General features: G+C 47.9%; 1 protein-coding gene across 4 annotated transcripts in view; it reads left to right on the top strand.

The window, feature by feature from the left end:
* The window catches only part of VPS53 (VPS53 subunit of GARP complex), a 144,449-nt gene extending 135,605 nt beyond the window's left edge, over nucleotides 1–8,844 (top strand). For 3 of the 4 annotated variants that reach the window (XM_049858735.1, XM_049858736.1, XM_049858739.1), the window contains 2 exons: nucleotides 1,133–1,237; nucleotides 1,722–8,843. In XM_049858735.1, coding sequence (XP_049714692.1) covers nucleotides 1,133–1,237; nucleotides 1,722–1,892 — 276 coding nt within the window. In that variant the 3' untranslated portion in view covers nucleotides 1,893–8,843. Of the gene's footprint in view, nucleotides 1–1,132; nucleotides 1,238–1,721 lie in introns of all 4 variants that reach the window. The other variant, XM_049858738.1, reaches the window with a different exon arrangement.
* The last annotated feature ends 11,770 nt before the right edge of the window (nucleotides 8,845–20,614 follow it).

Raw genomic sequence — 20,614 nt, 5'->3', positions numbered from 1 at the left:
GTCAGGGATCCCTTTGCTTCTCCCAGGAGTTTCAGCCCCTGCTATCAGGCACCACCTTCCACATAAGCTGCTTTTGCTTTCTATACTTGGCCGCTTTAAAAAAAACTTGGAACAGATGTTGCAGTCACTGCATCTAATCAGCGGACGGGTTTATTTTTTTAAAGCTCCATTTAACAAAATATTGTACTTGGAGTGATGATGCTGAGACTGTCTGAAGCTCTGAGCATCTGATCTCCACCTGGGCTTGTTAAAAAGGAAGAGGGGCCTACTTGGAAGGGAGGGGATGGCTAGAGGGCAAGTAGTACTCCCGTGAGGGGGTTTTAAAAGCCCAGGGCCTGCAGCAGGCTCTCCAGGTCTGTGTCACAAACAGAATGACTGAAATAACGGCCGGAATAAAGCAGCAGCGGGAGCCCGGCGCCAGTGGGCCCAGGTGAGAGTGGCTGCGCAGACCTTGTGCTCACGGCCCAGGAAATTGGAAGTAGCCTAGTTGTTTTCTTACCCAGCTGGTTTCCTTACTGGGAAAGAAGAGCACATACGGTTTGGGAATTAATCTGCAGAGGATTTCTGAGTGAACTACTCCTTGCCACACACTGGTACATTCTCAGGGATTCAAACAAAATCAGCCTGCTGGTGGAAGAAAATCAGAGGCTGCATTCCAAAACCAAGGAGACATGAATTTGAGGATCGCCGTGCCATTACTTTCCTTCTGTTTGTGTATTAATTGAAAGTTTAAATGACGTTCTAGATTTTAAGCCTTCAAAAGTGTGAGGCAGCTTCTGGATTTTTGCTTTTGAGAAAATCCACTTAAGTTGGTTCCTTTTGCCACCCATTTCTCAGCAATAATGTTATGTCAGGGCAGAAGGAGCAGGTACCACGTCATACCCAGGAAATGTCCCAAAAAGGAGACCCTCTGACACAGTGTTTCCCAAGTGGTCCTGACATTTAAAATTCACGTGAAACCCCACCCAGGCCTACTGAATAAGAATCTTCAGAGGAGGGACATAGAAATCTGAACCTTTAAAATCACCCCAGGTGATATTTATGAGTCAGCGAATCTGTTTGTGATCAGCTTGAAGTTAAGGAGAGATGACCCCCTGCCCACTGACCATGAGTTGTCTCTCCCACTTGGTAGGTGGTGATGGCACCTCATGAGCCGCCAGTGGTGTTTGTGGACAACTACATCAAACTTCTTACAGATTGCAACACAGAAACCTTCCAGAAGATACTGGACATGAAGGTTAGTTCAGGGTCCTGTGTCTGCCCCAGCTCATCCTGCTCAGACTCTGGTTCTCAACTGGGGGTAGGGGGGCAGGAGATGGTCTCAGAATGCATACGCCTGACCCACTCTGCAAACCAGACTCTAAGAAGCCTTTTGAGGAGAAGGGTCTTGGGTGTATAAACTTGATGACTCTGGTAGCACCTCCACTGCCCGCCCCGGTTGGGGTAAAGGGCGTAGAGTGAGCAACAGGAGTGTTACCTTCCCCACAGTTTTTACCTGTCTTTTTTTCTCTTGACCCCTTCTTCCTTTCCTGTGCTTGGAACCTCTGGCTTTTCTCCCAGGCTACTTGCCAGGGCTGGTAACTCCTCTGAAGAGAGTGTTACTTCTCAGCCTAGAGCAATTGTGCTGTTTGCAGAGCCTCCGCTAACAGCGGGTCCACAACGGAACTTTTCCCTGCTTCTGGGGCCCAGACTTCATGGTGCTTCTTTCTCCTCCACCTCAGGGGCTGAAGAGAAGCGAGCAGAGCAGCATGCTGGAACTCTTCCGCCAGAGGCTCCCCACCCCGCCCTCGGGGGCAGAAGGCTCCAGCTCGCTGTCCCTGATGGCTCCCACTCCCGAACAGGAATCATCTCGCATCCGGAAACTAGAGAAACTAATTAAAAAGAGACTGTAGGAAACACAGGGGGCCTTTTATTTCCAGGCTGGTGACCCTCAGCACCCAGTTCCCCAGAAGCCCACTGGCCTCTCCCATCCTCCCCTTGACTCTCAGATTGTCAGTTCCGAGACTTCCTGGGACATTGTTAGTACATTTCTGCCATGCCCTGTTTTAATTCCTGCCCTAATTAGAGAAGCGGAGTAAGGGCTGGGCTGTGAAAAAAAGCTGTTGAGGTCATCTCTAATTTCTGAAGCAGAGGCAGCGGTGGCTTTCAGCCTGCTATGGCTCAGCTGCTGTTCCCTGGCTGCTCCTACCTGGTCGGATGTTCACCGACTCCTATAGCCTCGCCTCTGCAGCCACCCTTGGGCCATGCAGGCAGCTGGGTGAGAAGCCTGGCTCTCACCCCTTCCTCCATCTGCTACCGTTTGAGGTTACCTCCGCAGCCAAAACCCTGAGACTTTACCTCTCCCTCCCTGCGTTTGGCTGTAGGGCCTGAGTTCATGAGGTAGCAGATTGCAGGCTCAGGAAACCAGCCTTTCTTTATGAAGGGCGTGGAGGTATGAGCACTCTCCCATGTAAATCCCAGCGTACGTATTTTGCTTCTGGTTCTTTTCATGATGTGGCCAAGTTATCCCTGTGTTCTCCTCATTTCTCAGTAACCACCAGTTCCCTGTCTGTATGCTCCTACAGGGAGAGAGCCCCTCTGTGTCTCTCACCCAGGAGGCTGTATGCGCCAGGCCCTGGAAGCCCGGTGTCCTACCTGCCATGGGGCTTTTGACCTGGATGGGAGCAGCCTCACATCTGACTGTGAGAGAGGGTTCTGCGTGGCACATGCACTGGGTGATGTAAGCAGATTATTTTCACCATTTCTTTATTCCCACACGGCTCCTGACTTCTAGGGGAACGATTGCCTGTCTGAAGGAAGCTGGGAAGCTTTCCTGGGAAAATGTCACAGAGTCTCTCCTCAGATGAAGCTGTGGAAAAGCCCAGGAGGCCTATGCCCGCTAGTCCCCTTCCTGCCCGTTCATTTTCAAATCCAGCATACGTTCCAGAGTCCTGAAACAGCAAGGGCCGTCTGCAGCTTGGTGACACATCACCTGATTCCTACTGGAAAATAACCAGTCCACGGACACCCTAGAAATGGAACATGGATCTTAAACACCAGGCTGGGAACTGGCACAGCCCCCAGTGTACCCTGGGCCCTGGCTTGTCCACCCTGGCCTGGTGGGCCAGCAGAGCTTTGCAGAAGAGATTTGCCACGTAGAACTGCTTCCATCCTCTTCCAGCGCCAGGATGGTAGGCAGCTTAGCAGGCAGCGCTGTCCCTCACTTGGTGCGCCACCTGGGCTGACTGTGGCCACAAGCGGCTGCTGTTGGTGTAGGTATGAGTTCAGGATTCTAGTTGGTGGCCAGGTACAGGGGAGAGCTGAGAAGGAAGGTGAGCTGTTCACAGAGAATGTACACAACAGCCCTCACTCGGGGTAAAGTCAGCATACCAAATCGGACTCAGAAATGAATATTGTGAACATGGTAAAGTTTTCTGAAAACCCATAAAGCTCATGACACCCATACAGCAGAAAGCATTAAGATTTGAAAATACGACCAGAAAAATGGACTATTTCTTCCCTCCGTGTTTTCCCGATATAACCACTGTCCACTATGCCCCTCCCTTCATCCTCAGCCTCTTCAGCCACAGCTTTGATCCAGGGCCTCATTTTGTCATTGGCTTCCAGCCTTGTCTTGCTAGTCAGTGTGACGCTTATGTTTTGAGCATCTCAAAGTCCAGAACACCGAGAAGAAAATAGCGTTTAAGTGGTGAAGAAGGAGGCGTGGCCTTGAGCTGAGCTCTCTCAGGACAAGATTGCTAAATAAGAAAAGGGATGGAGACGCTTGGGAGAGCACCTGGGAAGCTCAGTCGAGAGATTTCCTTCTTCAGGAACAGCCTCTTGCTGCTCTGGTAAGGTTTACAGGCAGCGCTAATTGAAGTTCGCGTTCTCTGCCCCACTCCGGAAAGGGGTGGTGGGCCTGCCTCCAAACAGCACAGCCGGCAATCTCGCCGTCTTGTCATCGGCCTGGGGGAGCCGGGAGAGCCAGTGACTCCCGTCCTGGTTCTTGTCATTCTCAGTGTTTATAGATCCGCACTTTTCTTTCTGGTTCTTTCTTGATGAGCCGTTTTCTGGACGTCTCCACAACGGCACTGAGATGTCAGGCCGCCTTGTTTTCCCCGTTGGTGGTCATAGCCAGAGGAGTTGCTTTCCTGATTTATTATGTTGTCAGGAATCTCCAAGGAGCCAACAGATGTCAGTAGGAGTTATGTTAAATGTCTCATTGATGGAGACTGAGTGCTGTGTGTGTCCTATAGAGACTAGCAGGTCTCTCAGCAGGGGGTAGTGTCCGCATCACCTGGGCCCTTTTCAAAAATACAGATGCCTGGAGATTCTGAATCAGTACATGGAGTGGGGCCTGGCAGGTATGTTAAAAAGTTCCATAGGCAACGATGATGTTCACCCCGGTTAAGAACCATTGTTGCAATAGAGAGAAATGTGCTTTCTTGAGGGGTCCCTGTAGTACATTTTCATAAATGTATATTTTTCTGGTTGTCTAAATGAAGTGTTACCACTCTGTAATTGACCTGGTACCAGCATGGTAAAAATTCTTTGCCGACAGCTAACAGCTTTCATTTCACACTTGCGTTGATGGTGGAGACGATGCCGGGAATCAAGCTCTCCCCATACTCACTAGGATCTTCCTGTTCTGATGACCAAGCCCCAGTCAGAACCTTTATTTACTACTGTCACTTCAAAATAAACTATGTAAAGAAATACCATTGCTGAAAGCAGCTGACCACTCTGATTCAGCTAAACTTAAATACTGTACTAGTTCCGTCCCCCACTCTCTCTAGTCCCTTAAAAAACAACTGTAAGTCACTTTATGTGGTTAAAATAAATATTGGTAATTTATAATTAATGAAGAATTACAACTGCTATGCCTGCAATGGACAGACTTCTGATAGCTGACTCAGAAGGGCCCAGGCTGGAGAAAGTTTGGTTGGGCAATAACAGTGAAACAGAAGCCACAGTGGACAGGAAGTGACCTTCAAAGTCAGTTCTCAGATGAAAGCTAACTATTGTCACTCCTTCCAGTTTCACGGAATAAAGACCCAGTGCCCAGAAAGGTTTCCCACCACCCAGAAAGGATGCTTGCTTTCTTATGCGTAGGGTGGCCTCCTCAGGGCAGATCATACAGGGTGGAGAGCCCGCCACAAGACCAGTGTATCAACTATGGGCAGCCCAGGTCATGGACCAGGTCGAGGGTGCCGCCTGGCGTGGGGGTGTTACACGGCCCATCCTGCATTGCTGCTGGACAAGGAAGCCTGTTCCTTGTTTACAGAATGTTAGGGATGTGCCAAAAGTTCACAGCTGGGAATGTAATTCCTTTCCCAAGGAAGAGAAGAGAAATCTCCAAAATTACTAGCTTGCCTGAGGGCGAAATCAAATGTTTCGCCCTTCTTGTCTCCTCCAAGTCAGGTTCCTAAAAATAAAATCGTTAGAACTGCATTGGGCCATTTAAACAACAGCCTTGGAAACACGGACACATAAAGAACTGGCCCATGTAAAGGGTGCCTTTGCATTTTGTATGTTAAATAAAAATCTCCAGTCTCGTTCTAGGATTTATCAAAACAGATAGCCTCCAGGGACCTCCAACTTCTACACCTTTGTGAGATGTACATTGCCTGAAAGCAATTGCTTTTTTGTGTAAATACTTTTCATTTTCCCCATCTGGAAGTGATTTCTTGGTGCATATTGGAGGACAAAAAACTATAGTTAATTAAAGCATTACTGGATGTCATTTGCTAAAATATATTTCCCTACTGTTGACACAAAACAGAATGGGCTGTAGGAAAGAATCACTAATGAACCTGTGGACCCCAGGCTCCCTCTGGGCCTCTGCCCTTCTCCCGGAAGATGGGCCTCCTCGCTGACAGTCTGAGGAAACGGCGCACAGGAGTAGGACGTGGGGCTCGTGAGGAGAGGCCTGGCCTGTCCGGCGGCAGAGGAAGCCCTTTCTGTAAATGTGTGTAGAGTGTCTGCTTCCGATTTGGAGCCCTTCTTGTGTTCTGAATCTCTGTTCTGTTGACTTTCCCCTCTCCACCCCACCATTCCAATCACGGCCTGCTTGTCCTGTGCCTGCCAGGTGATGGCCGTCCTGTGTACAGCCAGTTCATCCTGTTTCCGTAATAACTGAGTGGGCATTGTGCAATGAGAGCTCTTTGGGAGCTCTGATGTTTCTTTCAGCAGTGGAAAATCTGTTGCAGTGCTTCCACCCGCTCGGCTTCGAGATCGGTACCTAGCTTCCATTCCTTTATTTTCACCAGCTCCCCACTTTCATAGGGCAGCCAGGGATCAATCTGTTGAGAAAAGAAACACTTCCATGTAACCCATCTAGAGGGGCAGCAGGAAACAATGTACCTACCAAGACCGCTTCCTGCTCACCTACGTATGGGAGGTAATGGGAAGCAGCCAGAGATGGAGACAGTGTCCACTTGGAATGAAAGCAGCCCACAAAAGACCTGGCTTCCAGGCCTAGTTCTGGCACTTTGGCATTGGGCAAGTCATATATCCTGAGCCTCAGTTTTCAGTATCTGTGAAAGGGTGTTAAAATTAGCAGGGCTGTGAGGGTCACACAAGACCACACATGTGCATGTGCCCTATAAGCCTCCATGCGGGGTGAATTGTGCAGTGTCTTCATTATCAAGCGCCAGCTGGGACCCATGGCTGCTTAAGTGGTGGCGTGTGACAGCCAGGTGGCTGGCTTGTTCTTCCTGGGCTTTAATGCAATGGCGAAGTGACTAAATGTCCTGCTGTTCATGTGCACTCTGCATCTGCAGCATCTGAATGTCTAGTCTTTGCCTTTTTAGGTCATGATCGTGATATCCAAATGACTCAAGACTTCTAAAAGCCTCTCCGTTTCTGTATTCCCCTTGCGCTGGCAGCCGCCGTTTCCGTAGCATTTAGGGATAAGCTGCAGACACTGAGTGGAAAGCATCTCCCTCCCGGTGGTGCTGGCTGGGGTGCCTGTTGTGGAAAATGTGGCACGTTTCCTCCAAAGGCAAGTCGGAAAGGTTGCCACAGGCTTCCTTCCCAAAAATTCCTTAGGTGTGGTGTCTGGTGTCCACACAGACCTTCAGCTGCCCACTCCTGAAAGCCACAGAACTCCTGCCCACACTCTGTTATTTTTTGTTGGCTGTTTTTGTTTGTTGTTGTTTTGACACACAGTGCCCAAAAACTCCTAACAAGATTATGCTGGAACAAGTACCCCTAACTGGGAAGACTGAGGATCACAAGCTGTTTCAGAGAAGTTTAGACCTTTTCCAAGGCCAGCTAAATCCCCGTAATTGGCTGGAAAGTGACAAAATATCACTGTATTTGGCTAGCTCAGTGCCCTTCAGGGAGGTCGATTCTGAGAATGCAGTGATTTTAAAATAAAAATAGTGTGAAATGCTTTGTCCCCTGGGAATGTTTATCACTTCATCTGAGGGCTCTGGTAGCTTCTGATCAGTAATCAAATGGAATTTGCACAATTGTGGTGCCTCCTTCCGTCTTGGGTAATTTTTCAACGAGTGAGAAGTGAAGAGTAGCTGCTCCACAAACTTCCCTCTACTTCTGGGGCCAAGAAAAGTATTTGCAAAGTGGGCCGCAACTTTCAGGGGTACTAGGTGAAATGGCAGCGGGAAACCAGCTTCTTCCGCTTGCTTGGTTTCTGCTGATGGGAAGGGGACTTCTCAAGAAAAGGGGAACTGTACCAGCTGCTGAGGAGCCCACAGTCCACAGGGGTCTTCACAAAATAATGGACCGTGACTGGGCTGGCTGGAGCAGCCACCGAAGGGCTTTAGAAAGCAAATGGAAAAAAATATCAGATGTTGCATAAAGAAGACATCAGTTCACCCACAGAGACACCCTCACAACCTCAAACTCACACCTGTGCATCTACAACGCTGTCCTCCACAAGCCCCAAGTGTGTCTCTGTGGCTGGCTAGCAGAGCTGGCAAGAAGATGGCACTGATGGTTGTTAAGGTCCCCTGGTCCCACTTGGCTCAGGTCTGAGCCTTGGCTGCAGACCCCAGCTTATTGTCTGACACACACACGGTCTCCTTGATCATGAGGGGACTGAGTGGGTATTCTGAACTGAACTGTGTCCTCAAAACTATGTATTGGAATCCTAACCCCTGTACCTGTGGATGTGATCCTGTTTAGAAATAGGATTTTCCTTGTTATGTTACCTGGCTCATACCCGAGTAGGGTGAGTTCTAAATCTAAACACTTCTGAGTTATAAAAAAACAGGTTAGACACAGGCATGTGCTTGGGAAAGACAGATACCGTGTGAGGATCGTCAAGGGACCAAGGAGTGCCCGGGGCAATGGATAGGAAACAATCCACATGGCCGAGACCTGGATTTGGACTTGCAGCCTCCAGAACTGTGAGGAAATAAATTTATTTAAGCCACTGACTTGTGGTATTTGTTACAGCAGCACTAGGTAACTAAGACAGAGGGCCCAGGAGATACTGTGTCACCTGTACATGTTCCTGGAAAAAACATGTCAATAAAGGGTGGGAAGAGAAAGGAAACTTATTACTATTTATGTGTCCAGATACTTCATGATATTTCATCAAATCAAAAAAAACATGTCAATAAAGGGTGGGAAGAGAAAGGAAACTTATTACTATTTATGTGTCCAGATACTTCATGATATTTCATCAAATCAAAACCCCGTTCCATAGGTCTGATTAACTCCATTTTGTGGTCAAGGACCTGGAGGCTCGGAGGAGGTAATGACATGCCCAAGGCTCTGTGGCTAGTAAGTGCAGAGCCAGGATTTGACCCAAATCTGATTTCAGCATCCATGCTGCTTGTATTACGCCAGTGGGTTTTCAAACTTAGGAGAAAATTTTACATGGGACCCCCACTATACAAAACAGATTAAAAGTATTTTATTAGTATATTTTATAAGTTCAGATCTTTTCCAAAGCAAATCAGTGAGAACATTAAAACTATTTCAGTAAACAGAAAGCATTTTAAGTCTAAGGTTATGGATAAGTACTCCGGCATCCAATCTATCTCTGTATTTTGCTTTGGTTGCACAGACTAGAGAAGTCTTGATTTAATCCAGCTAACTACTTACCAATAGTATCAGTTTGGTTTTGTTTAAAACAGCTGTCCTTCCAATCCCAGATAGTCTCCAGTGAAACAGAGCGGGTAGGACACTCTATCCTGATGTCTTCTAAGAACGGGAGCAGGCCTGGCACCCCCGCTAATACCCGGAGGTGGCGGGGGAGACATCCAACCTCTTAAAATTGTGCATGTAACAAATTTGAGGATGTGTGTTGTTTTATCACACCTTTTAATTGTCAGTTTTTAGAATAGGTTTAAAATACAGGTAGTCCCCAACTTACTGTGGGGTTCCATTCTGATGAGTCCATCGTAAGTTGGTTCAAGTCAAATACCTCATTTTTTTTTTTAATTTTCATTATTATTGCCTTTTATTTTCAGTATCTTTATAAATCATAACATTAAACATCTGTGAATGAACACCTAAGAGTAACATCAACAAATTATAGGCTGCAACATCCTATGTAGTACACATTACTAACAACAAGATGTACCCAAAAAAAGAGACAGTCGTGTCGTTTGTCATGACTTGGCTACGTGGTGATCGGGGACTACCTGTGTGTATTTTAAAGTGAAGTTAGAGTCACACCTTTGTAGAGCTCCTTACCCCTCCGCCCACCCCAGCCCAGAACACCACTGAAGAATTCAGGGTTTCCCAGAGGTCAGTTCGAAAGCTGCACATTTTTCTGACTGTAGAGGGGGAGGGAAGAGCTTGACACTGTCACCTTCACACAGGAGAGAGCACAGGCCTATTTGAAGCCTACCACCCATTCTTCAACAATAGCACCTCAACTGCCAGCCCAATTCTGTGCGAATAACCCTGGAGGCCACCTCCTGGATCGGCTCCTTTGGAAAGGGTACAAGAGAACTCTGATGAGTAACCCCTGGTACAAGACAGGTATATCAAGAACAAAAAGGTGTCGCTGGCCTGGGGAGAGGGGAACTTGGGCAACATTTGAAAAGAAGCTGATCCTCCTTTGGAAATCCCCACGAGCCCCAAATCATACCCCAGGCCTAACATGTCTTCCCAACCTTTTCAGGACTTGAAACACACAGAAATGATGACATCTGTGTTCCCATTGCCTCCACCCCCAGCAGCACACTTGGACAAGTAAATAGAAAAGGCTGCTGGGGACAGAGGCAATGGGCCTGGGGACTGGGCTGCTCCAGCCCATGCCACCCCTCTAATACTCCAAGGCTGAAGGGTCAGTATTCAGTATCAGAGCACTTGCTGGGCACCTGCCGCTGTGGCCCCAGCTGTCCAGTTGAGAAGCTCAGAGCTGGAGCATATGGGCTGGGTGCTATATTTGTTTTGATACTTTGGTCATGAGAAACTGATGCCCCAACAGCTTCAATCACTTGCTTACATCCGTCACTGGAGAAGAGGACTGCAAAATCCAAGCCACCTTCCCCCATACCAACTTCCCAAGATCTCTCTGTCCCGGCGTCTATCCTTACTCTATCCCAGTTCCTCAGAGCCTGACTTCTTCCCCCCCCTCCGACTGCAGGAGCAGGAGCCAACAGGGGTCTTCACACTTTCCTTGCTCCTGTGTGGTGCTTTTGTTACCATTTCAGACAAAAGCTCTGAGGCCATGCCTCCACCCCTCACACACATTTCCTCCTAGGCAATTCAGCTTCAGGCTCAACCACCTTCCTGAAACTTCTAAAGTTCACTGCTGATCTCCCGAACTCTGATTCTCTTGTCACTTTCAATGTATTTGATGAGTCTTCCCCTTCCCCTAGGAATTCTCCCTTAACTCCTTCTGTAAGAGCCCTGGTGGTGCCATGGTTAAGTGCTCAGCTTCCAACCAAAAGGTTGGTGGTTTGAACCCACCAGCTACTCTGCAGGAAAAAGATGTGGCATTCTGCTTCTGTAGAGATTACAGCCTTGGGAACCCTGTGGGGTAGTTCTACTCTGTCCTCCAGGGTGGCTCTGAGTCAGAATCGATTTGAAGGCAACAGGTAACTCCTATGCCCTGCTTTACTGGCTCCAACACTTCTTGGTCTCTTTCACTGACCCTTGTTTCCTCCTGAGCCTTCCCTGTTGCAACGACCAAGGTCTTGGGCTTCCTGTTGTATTCACTGCAGAGTCCAGAAACTTTTAGTTCTGGTCCTCCCCCTCAATGTCTTCAATCCCCTAGCATGTCCCATCATCTTCTCACATGTAACATCTCCAGGTAAACTCAGCACCCTTCCTGAAATTCCCCATTTCCCAAATGGCATCACCTTTTCTTAGTTCCTCAGCCTCAAAACCTTAGCATCAATCCCCTTTGACTCCTCCCAATGCACTTATCATAAAAATGTTTCTTAATTACTAATGGTTGTACAAACATCAGTCACAGAAATCAAAAGAGAATATAACTTGTCCCAATAAATCAATAACCCCCGTCCCAGTACAGCGCAGGAGGTGGGTTGGGCATGTGGAAGCCCTTCTTCATGGTCTCCAGGCTGGGCCCATGGTGGTTCTCTTTCCTTGGGGTTTCTCAGAAGGAGCTGGGGTCAGCCTCGCCCCAGCAGGCCTCCTCGCCCTCACAGCTGACCACAGTGACAGCCCTGAGTGTTCCCTGTGTGGCTGCTGCTTGTATTTTCTTTACCTTATAAAATACTGCAGTAGCCGTTGTTAGCTGCTGTTGAGTCAGACCCCATCTCGTGGCAACCCTTCCCGGTCCTGTGTCATCTCTATCATCCATTGTGGATCAGGCCATTGTGAGCCATAGGGTTTTCATTGACTGATGTTTGGAAGTAGAATACCAGGCCTTTCTTCCTAGTCTTAGTCTGGAAGCTCCACTGAAACCTGTTCAGCACCATAGCAACATGCAAACCACCACTGATGGACAGGTGGTGGCCGCTCCCGAGGTGCCTTGGCTGAGAATCAAACCTGGGTCTCCCACAGGGAAGGTAAGGACTTTACCACTGAACCACCACCGTCCCTTACAATAATAACACTCATTTTTAAATTACAATACTAGTATTCATGCTAACAAATTAAAACAATACGGGAATTTATCAAAGGCCTCCTCTCCTAGACTTTCCCTATCTGTACTGGGTTGAGGGGAGAGGTACTTTGCAAATTAAAAAAAAAAAAAATCAGTATTAAGCATTTTTTTTCTGCAGCTTAACAATATCCTCAGCATATGTAGGCCTACTCAACTCTTTTCCATGACTGCGTGGCCTTCTGTAGTTCAGGTGCGCCGTCGTTTATTTAGCCGGTTTCTTACTGATCCAGATAGATTGTCTCCAGTTTTTGACTCTTAAAAGCACATCATCAGTGAATGTTCTGTAAAAGTCCTTGCTCATATTTTTGTAGCATACTTTCCTAAAAGTGTTAGGGTGTTGTTAGTTGCCACTGAGTGGGCTGCAGCTCATGGCAACCCCACTTAGAACAGAAAGAAATGGTGCCCAGTCCTGTGCCCGTTGGCATGCTCAGGGCCATTGCTGTAGCCGCCGTGTACTCTGAGTGCCTTCCAATTTAGGGGGCTCGTCTTCCAGCACTGTATCAGACAATCTTTTTTAACTTTTTTATTGTACTTTAGTTGCAGGCTTACGGGAAACCAGTTTCTCATTAAACAACTAATACACACATTGTTTTACGACATTGGTTGCCAACCTCGTGACTTGTTAACACTTTCCCCTTCTCAACCTTGGGTTCCCATTACCAGCTTTCCCATACTCTCCTACCTTGTCGTCCTTGCCCCTGGGCCAGTGTGCCCATTTAGTCTCCTTTTGTTTTATGGGCCCGTCTAATCTTTGACTGAAGGGCGAACCTCAGGAGTGACTTCCTTACTGATCTGTAAGAGTGCCTGGGGGCCATACTCTCGGGGGGTTTCTCCAGTCTCTGTCAGACCAGTAAGTCTGGTCTTTTGTGTGTGTGTGAGAGTTAGAATTTTGTTCTACAGTTTTCCCCAGTCTCTGTCCGGGACCCTATGTTGTGATCCCTGTCAGAGCAGTCGGTGGTAGCCAGGCACCATCTAGTTGTACTAGACTCAGTCTGTTGGAAGCTGTGGTAGTTGTGGTCCATTAGTCCTTTGGACTAATCTTTCCCTTATGTCTTTGGTTTTCTTCATTCTCCCTTGCTCCTGAAGGGGTGAGACCAGTGGAGTATCTTAGATGGCCACTCACAGGCTTTTAAGACCCCAGATGCTACTCACCAAAGTAGAATGTAGAACATTTTCTTTATAAACTATGTTATGCCAGTTGAGCTAGATGTTCCCCAAGACCATTATCAGACAATCTTCTGTTGTGATCCTAAATTTCAGAAGTAGATTGCCAGACCTTTTTCCTAGTCTGTCTTAGTCTGCAAGTTCTGCTGAAACCTGCAGACTAAGGGTGACCTTGCTGGTATTTGAAACGCCAGTGGCATAGCTTCCAGCATCATAGCAACACGCATTCGATCACATTATGACAAACTGACAGACATGGTAGAAAAGTGGTGGAAAAGTGTCACGTGCCCATGTAAAAAGATGAAAGGATATTCACATTTAACATGTTGCTAGCTAAAGGAGAATGAAGAACACCAAAGACACAAGGTAATTATGAGCCCAAGAGACAGAAAGGGCCACATAAATCAGAGACTACATCAGCCTGAGACCGGCTGTGAACCCATCTAGCACCAATGACTGCCCTGGCAGGGAACACAACAGAGAATCCCTGAGGGAGCAGGAGACCAGTGGGATGCAGACCTCAAATTCTAGTTAAAAAAAAAAACACTTAATGGTCTGACTGAGACTGGAGGGACCCTGGAGGTCATGGTCCCCAGACCTTCTGTTGGCCCAAGACTGGAACCATTCAGACAGGGATGGGACTGGACTATAAGATAGAGAATGATACTTGTGAGGAGTGAGCTTCTTGGCTCAGGTGGACACGAGAGATGAGAAGGCAGAGGGGGCCAGAAGCTGGATGAATGGACACCGGGAATATAGGATGGAGAGAAAGAGTGAGTTGTCTAATTGGGGGGAGAGCAACTGGGAGTACATAGCAAGGTGTGTACAAGTTTTTGTATGAGAGACTGACCTGATTTGTAAACTTTCATTTAAAGCACAATGATAAAATGTTGCTAAAACCCAGTAACCCAGTGCCGTGGAGTGGATTAGCTCTTGCCAAATCCCCTCTGCAAAGATTGTTTCGATACACTGTCCCTGAAGTCCATCCTCATTCTCTCCCAGCTCCTCAGAGCCGGACTCCTCCTCCCCCTCAGACTGCAGAAGTGAGCAGGGGTCTTCACACTTCCCTTGCTCCCGCTGTTGCTTTTGTTCCCATTTCAAACACAGCTCTGTGGCCGCGCCTCCAGCCCGCACACACATCCCCGCCCAGGCAGTCCAGCCTGTCATCTGCAGTGTTTGTACTCACTCCTCCACATCCTCACTGGCCCTGGATGTTTTTTCCTGCTTCTTGATCTAGACGATGTAGCTGCAGCTCTGTGTACAAACCAGGGCTTCCAACCGGTTCATTCTGGTTTGAACCCCTGCTGAGAATTTGCATTTCTAACAAGTTCCCAGGCTGTGCTGATGCTGCTGGTTAGGGACCAATTCTGAGAACCGCTGGTAGGGTCCACCCCAACCCATTGCCATCCAGTCAATTTTGACTCATAGTGACCCTACAGGACAGAATAGGGTTTCCAAAGAGCAGCTGATGGATTCGAACTGCCAACCTTTTGGTTAGCAGCCATAGCTCTTAACCACTGCACCACCAGGGCTCCTCTAGTAGAGCCAAAACCCGAACCAAACCCATTGCCATCGAGTTGATTCCAACTCATAGTGACCCTATAGGACAGAGTAGAACTGCCCCACAGAGCTTCCAAGGAGTGCCTGGTGGATTCGAACTGCTGACCTCTTGATTAGCAGCCGTAGCTCTTAACCACTATGCCACCAGGGCTCCACTAGTAGAGCAGTGGTTCTCGAAATTTATTACACCTGAGGATCTTGTTAAAATGTAGATTCTAATCTAGTATATCTGGGGTGGAAATGCAAATTCTCAGCAGGGGTTCAAACTGGAACAAACCCCCGTAAGTGCAAGTTCCCCTTCGGTTTTCATTGCATAAGGACAAATGTGACCCAACCCCGGCTGTGTCATGCTGCAAGAAGACTTCCTTATTCCAGGTCTGCTGAGCAAGGACTACCACTTCACTCCTCTCACGGCTCCTAAAGGACATGCTTGGTTGGTTCGTTCATGAAATCGATGGCCATCCCTTGTGTCTCCAGTCAGATGATAGTTCTGTATTAAATTGGGTATTTTTCTATTCTTTTTTACCTCCCCCCTTTCTCCCACCACTCCAGCATCAGGCAGTCCTGTCTTATATGCACTGACCTCAGGTGGGAGTGTTATAGAGATAATAGAGTCAAATTTGTAGCTTTTGTACTCTCGTATAGACTTTTATAATTTACATATTAAAAAACCAATTGCCGTGTAGTTGATTCTGACTCGTGGTGACCCCGTGTGAGTCAGAGAGTAGAACTATGCTCCATGAGGTTTTTAATGGCTGCTTTTATGGAAGATTGCCAGGCCTTTCTTCTGAGGTGCCTCTGGGTGGACTCGAACCTCCAAACTTTTGGGTAGCAGCTGAGAGCATTAGCTGTTTATACCACCCTTATAATTTGTAGGAGAGGTGAAAGTCATGGCTATCATCACCAGGGTGCCAAAAAGACTTTTTGTTTTGTTTAGGTTTGGTTTCTTATTCTAAGAACTTGCTTTTACATTTTAAGAGCTGAAATCCTGGAGGACTTTGCATGTAACTTATACCATCTTCATAGGGAGGAGTCCATCATGACATAAACATTTTTTTCCCATCCAAAATAAATAAACCAGCAGGAGAGAACGAGAAAACCACAGTGGGGTGTGACTTCGTGTAGAGATTGACAGGTCCCCCCACCACGCTAGGCTGAGGTATGAGAGAAACCTCCCATAAATTTGAGAGAAATCCTGGTCTAGGGACACCATTGCCTGGCTTCCCAAGGTTAACTGGAGAGACTGCAGGCCCCATAGAGAAATCCTGTGTTCAACGTGGAACCGAAGAAGGGGCAGCAGTACCTGAAATGTTGTCCATACCGATGGGCTTAAGGGAAGACACACCTCACAGAGTCCCATAGGCCCCATCACGGCGTGGTGGCAGCTGCTAAGAGTTGTCCAGCTCCCCGAGGAGTCAGAAGGGGGGAAAGGCCAGCACACTGGGAGAGACTTTAGGCTGGGACAACTCGGAGGCAGAACAGGTGGCCTGTGGACATCAAAGGCAGGGAGTGGCACTCAGTGGCCAAGCAGAGTCAAGTGGGGGGCAGGCATAAAGGGAGCCTTGCTGTCAGGACGCCTGGTGAATGTGACCAGAAGGAGCAAGAGGCACTTGGCTGCAAAGCGCCTCATAGCAGGGCCCCATACCTCTGAGCTACAGGGCCCTTCCACCCCAGCAGCATGGGCAGTAGTGCCCAGCAAGAGGCAGAGAAGCAGTACCCAAGGTTCCCTTGCTGGAGCCTCTCCTAGGTGTCTGTGGAAAGGCAGAACCAGAGGCTGGGGCAGTGGGCCTCACCCAGCCCCAAAGGCAGCCAGAAAAGAAAATGAATAGCAGGCATCCCACATGGATGACCAGATTTATTCGTAAGCCTATAAAAAGAAACACTTGTCAGCGTTTGGGGGGGTCCTACAAAAAAATGGGGCAAGAGATAACAAAATTCAAGCTAACCCTCTGGCTGAGAAGCGTGGGAAAATATGGGACGTACGGAGTTTTTCCTGGATACTTCTCATCGCATGCTCTTCCCCTCTGCCTGGGTAATTTTCAGTGAAGACCCAAAACTGAAAAACCTTTTTTTCAGAGGCATGGAAATGTCTTCAGCAAGTATCAGGAGTTCCCAACAGCACATAGCTACAAACCGCAGCCGCCTCCAGCCTGTGTGTATTCTACTTTGAATTTGGGGTAGGAGAGGAATGCACTGAAGGCCTACGGATCCTGGGAAGGACACAGCAGGTCAAACTCTGGTTGGCAAGCAAGTTGGCTGTCCCCAAGGGCTCTCACTCTCCAGGCCTCCCCATGCAGCCCCTGCAGACCATGCAGACCCTAGAAACTACATCCGGAGGGTGGCCACACAGAGGGATAATCAAGCATACACTTCTATCAGGCCTTTTGGCCAAGGAGCCAAGGGTCTTAACTTCAATTGCTCAACCAAGGGCTATTTTTCTGACCTGCAAGTCCTCATCCAGTGTAAATACGCAGAAGGGAGCCAGGAGGACAAGTGTATTGAGGCCATTCCAAGAGACCATGTGCCCAACTCTTTGCAAAATCCCATCTGGTTTTTATTTTCCAGAGGCCAAGGCCCTTCTCTGGGTTACCAAGGATCGCCAGAGAATCAGCTTTTAGCTTACGAATAGGTCTTGAGGGTGGTCCCTATATTTGACGAGCATCAGAGGTCACTGCACATAGATGACACCTGTCTGGCCATGCCCCGGCTGCACTCAGTGCCCGGGTTAGTGTAACTGGCTGGATTGGGACGGACCCCTTCTCTCCAGCTGAACTGGTGGTTTCCCAGTAGAGAGGTCAGAAAGGTAGTCGGCCTATTCCCTTAGGCTTGCTCTGAAATTGGCAAGCAAGAACTTAGGTATCCCTGGGTAGTGCAGATGGTTTGCCCTTGACTACTAAGCTAAAGGTTGATGTTTTGAACCCACCAAGCAGCATCATGGGGGAAAGTCCTGGCAATCTGCTTCTGTAAATATTAAAAAAAAAAATTACAGCCAAGAAAATCCTATGGACCAGGTGTACTCTACAAAATATGGGGTCATCATGAGTTGGAATCGACTTGGCGGCTCTGGGTTCTGTTCATGCTACCTGTGGGGGCTCTGGGTACTAACCGACCTCACCAACACACGTGCACACACCTGTGAGCTGTCGTGTCAGCATATTCTCTCTACTTCAGTTTGCTTCCTTGTTGAACACGGCTGGTCTCTTTCAATGCTCTTTGAAAACTATCTTAATCTTAAAATACTTAAGGAAACAAAACAACATTCTATCTTCTTTTAAAAGCATTTTGGTTGACACAGGCATCGATGAAAGAAAGGAAGGCCTGATTCAACACTAAGACAAATCTTACTACACCATGAACCACAGCACAGCCCGGAACCCAGGGGGCTGGAACTGCAAGGTGTCACGGGCCTGGGGCAGGAGCCAGCATGCTAGGGCCTGGAGTGTTTTCAATCCACTGCCTGGCTGGGTTTACTGAAGACAGCCTGTACTAAAACAATAAGCAGCCGCCGCCGTGGGGTTCCTGCCCTGCTCTTGGCTGACTTAGCACCCTTTTGGGCATGGGCTTAATTTAGTGCAGAAAAAAACAGAAAAGCAGGGTTGGCGTTCCCTGTTAGGCAGCTTTTGCTGCTCGGCCCTGCTGGGAGAGACGTCGGGCCAGAAGCCAAGTCCTGTGAGGAGACAGTTTGGGATCCAGGCAGGGGGTGATGGCCTCACTCTGAAAGGACAGCTTTGAGAAGTAGCCACTCTTTTTTTGTGAGGTGAGCAAAATATTTATCATGAAAAATTTGCCATTTCAACCACTCTTAAGTGCACAATTCAGTGATGTTAATCGCATTCACCATGCTGAGCAGCCATCTCCACTATCCATTTCCAAAAGCTCTGCATCGGCCCAAACAGAAACTCAGCATGCCTTAAGCAAAAACTCCCCATTCCCCTTTGCTCTAGGCCCTGGTGACCACCAACAAATATGTATTCTCTATGCGTTTCCTATTCTAGGTATTTCACATAAATGGAATCATACAATATTTAGCCTTTTGAGTCTGACTTATTTTACTCAGCGTAACATTTTCAAGGTTCATCTATGCCAAAGCATGTGCCAGAACTTTATTTCTCTTTGTGTCTGAATAATAATCCCTTGTATGGATATAAGGAGCCTTGGTGAAGCAGTGGTTAAGAGCGTAGTTGCTAACCTAAAGGTCAGCGGTTCAAACCCACCAGCCACTCCGTGGGAGAAAGATGTGGCAGTCTGCTTCTGTAAAGACTTACAGCTTTAGAAACCCTATGGGGCAGTTCTACTCTGTCCTATAGGGTCTCTCTGAGTTGGAATCCACTCGATGGCAATGGGTTTTGTGTGGCTATACCACATTTTGTTTATCCATTCATCTGTTGATGGACACTTGGGTGTTTCCACCTTTTTGCTCTTGTGAACAGTGCTGCCGTGAACATTGGTGAGAAGTGGTCACTCTTTACGTGGGCTCCATGGACTCCCTGGGCCACGCTTGTTTTGTAACTCACTCCTGATTTCTAGGTGCTTCCCAGCTCTCCTCAGGGGAAGGCGTGTCTCCTCGGGGGAAGGCCTGTCTCCTCGGGGGAAGGCCTGTCTCCTCAGGGGAAGGCCTGTCTCCTCAGGGGAAGGCCTGTCTTCAAACCCAGATCAGGAGGAAGTCAAGGCGGTATCAGTTACCTTTCCAAGCTTTGATTCGAGTTTTTAAAAACAACGTTCTATGGAAAACAATCTGGAATAAGATGCAGAGTGACCATGAGCCTGTGTAGTGGGGCTCTTCCCAAGGACCACAGTACGCTTGCAATGTGAACTCATTGCCCAAGGCTGAGAAACCACCAAATTCCGGGGTCTGAAATGTGTGGAAATCCCGCTTTTCTCCTACCCAGCAGTGCTCATTAAAAAAAAAAAAGCAGGTTAAAATTGGATGGTCTCCCCTGTAGGAGCTCATCCCCACCGGGAACACCGTGAGTTTGCAGAGGCCGGGACAGGTAGGGTGCTTTGAGCAGGCTGAAGGTGCTCCCTAGGTTCTTCTGGGTAGCATTATGGCCTCCAGTCAGCTCGGGCTGGTCTGAGCTCTCTGAAGACAGTCTGGACAAGAATTTGCAAACCCAGGGGTCTTCCTGGTTGTCCTTTTTTTTTTAAAATTGATTTCATTTTTTTAAACAATTTTAGAAATATTGAGCGATGTTTCCAAATACTCCCTCTCCCCCTGCCCACAGTGTCCCCTATTACTGACACCTTGCATTAGTGTGGTGCCTTTGTTACAATGAATGGACAATATCCATACATTATTATTAAGTAAAGTCCAAGTTTCTGTTAGGGTGCACTCTTTGTGTTGTACAGCCCTGTGGGCTTTGACAAATGCATAATGTCCTGTGTCAATTGTTACAGAATCATACAGAATACTTCAGAATAGTTCCACTGTCCTGAAAATCCCCTGTGCTCCCCCTATTCATCGCTCCTGCCCGCTGGTGCTCTCCCCTCTGCACCTGGCTGTCTTTTGATTGTCTCAGCAGAATTCTGAGGGGACTTGAGTGGTTCGGGGAATCCATATGAGACCATGGTCTCCACCTTCTACTTCTCCATCAGTGTCAGATCCTAAAGCCACATTCCTGGTCAAGCCCCTTCAGTTTCCTGTGTGTGTCAGCACCGAGCTGTGAGGAAGGAGGTCTGTGGGACGTGAACTTATGCCTCAGAAGCTCCTCAGCAGTTGTCCTGTGGCCTGAGGACCTTCTCTGGATTCAGGAAACCCTGCCCAATCTCTTTATTTATTATTAGTTGTATGATTTCATTTATATGAAATGTCCAGAGTAGACAGAGATAGAAGGTAGATTAGTGTGTACCAGGGGA

The sequence above is a fragment of the Elephas maximus genome, chromosome 19 (genome assembly GCF_024166365.1).
Source record: "Elephas maximus indicus isolate mEleMax1 chromosome 19, mEleMax1 primary haplotype, whole genome shotgun sequence".
Classification (NCBI taxonomy): domain Eukaryota; kingdom Metazoa; phylum Chordata; class Mammalia; order Proboscidea; family Elephantidae; genus Elephas; species Elephas maximus.
The sequence above is the reverse complement of the archived record's forward strand: the minus strand, read 5'-3'. Positions and strand labels throughout refer to the sequence as shown.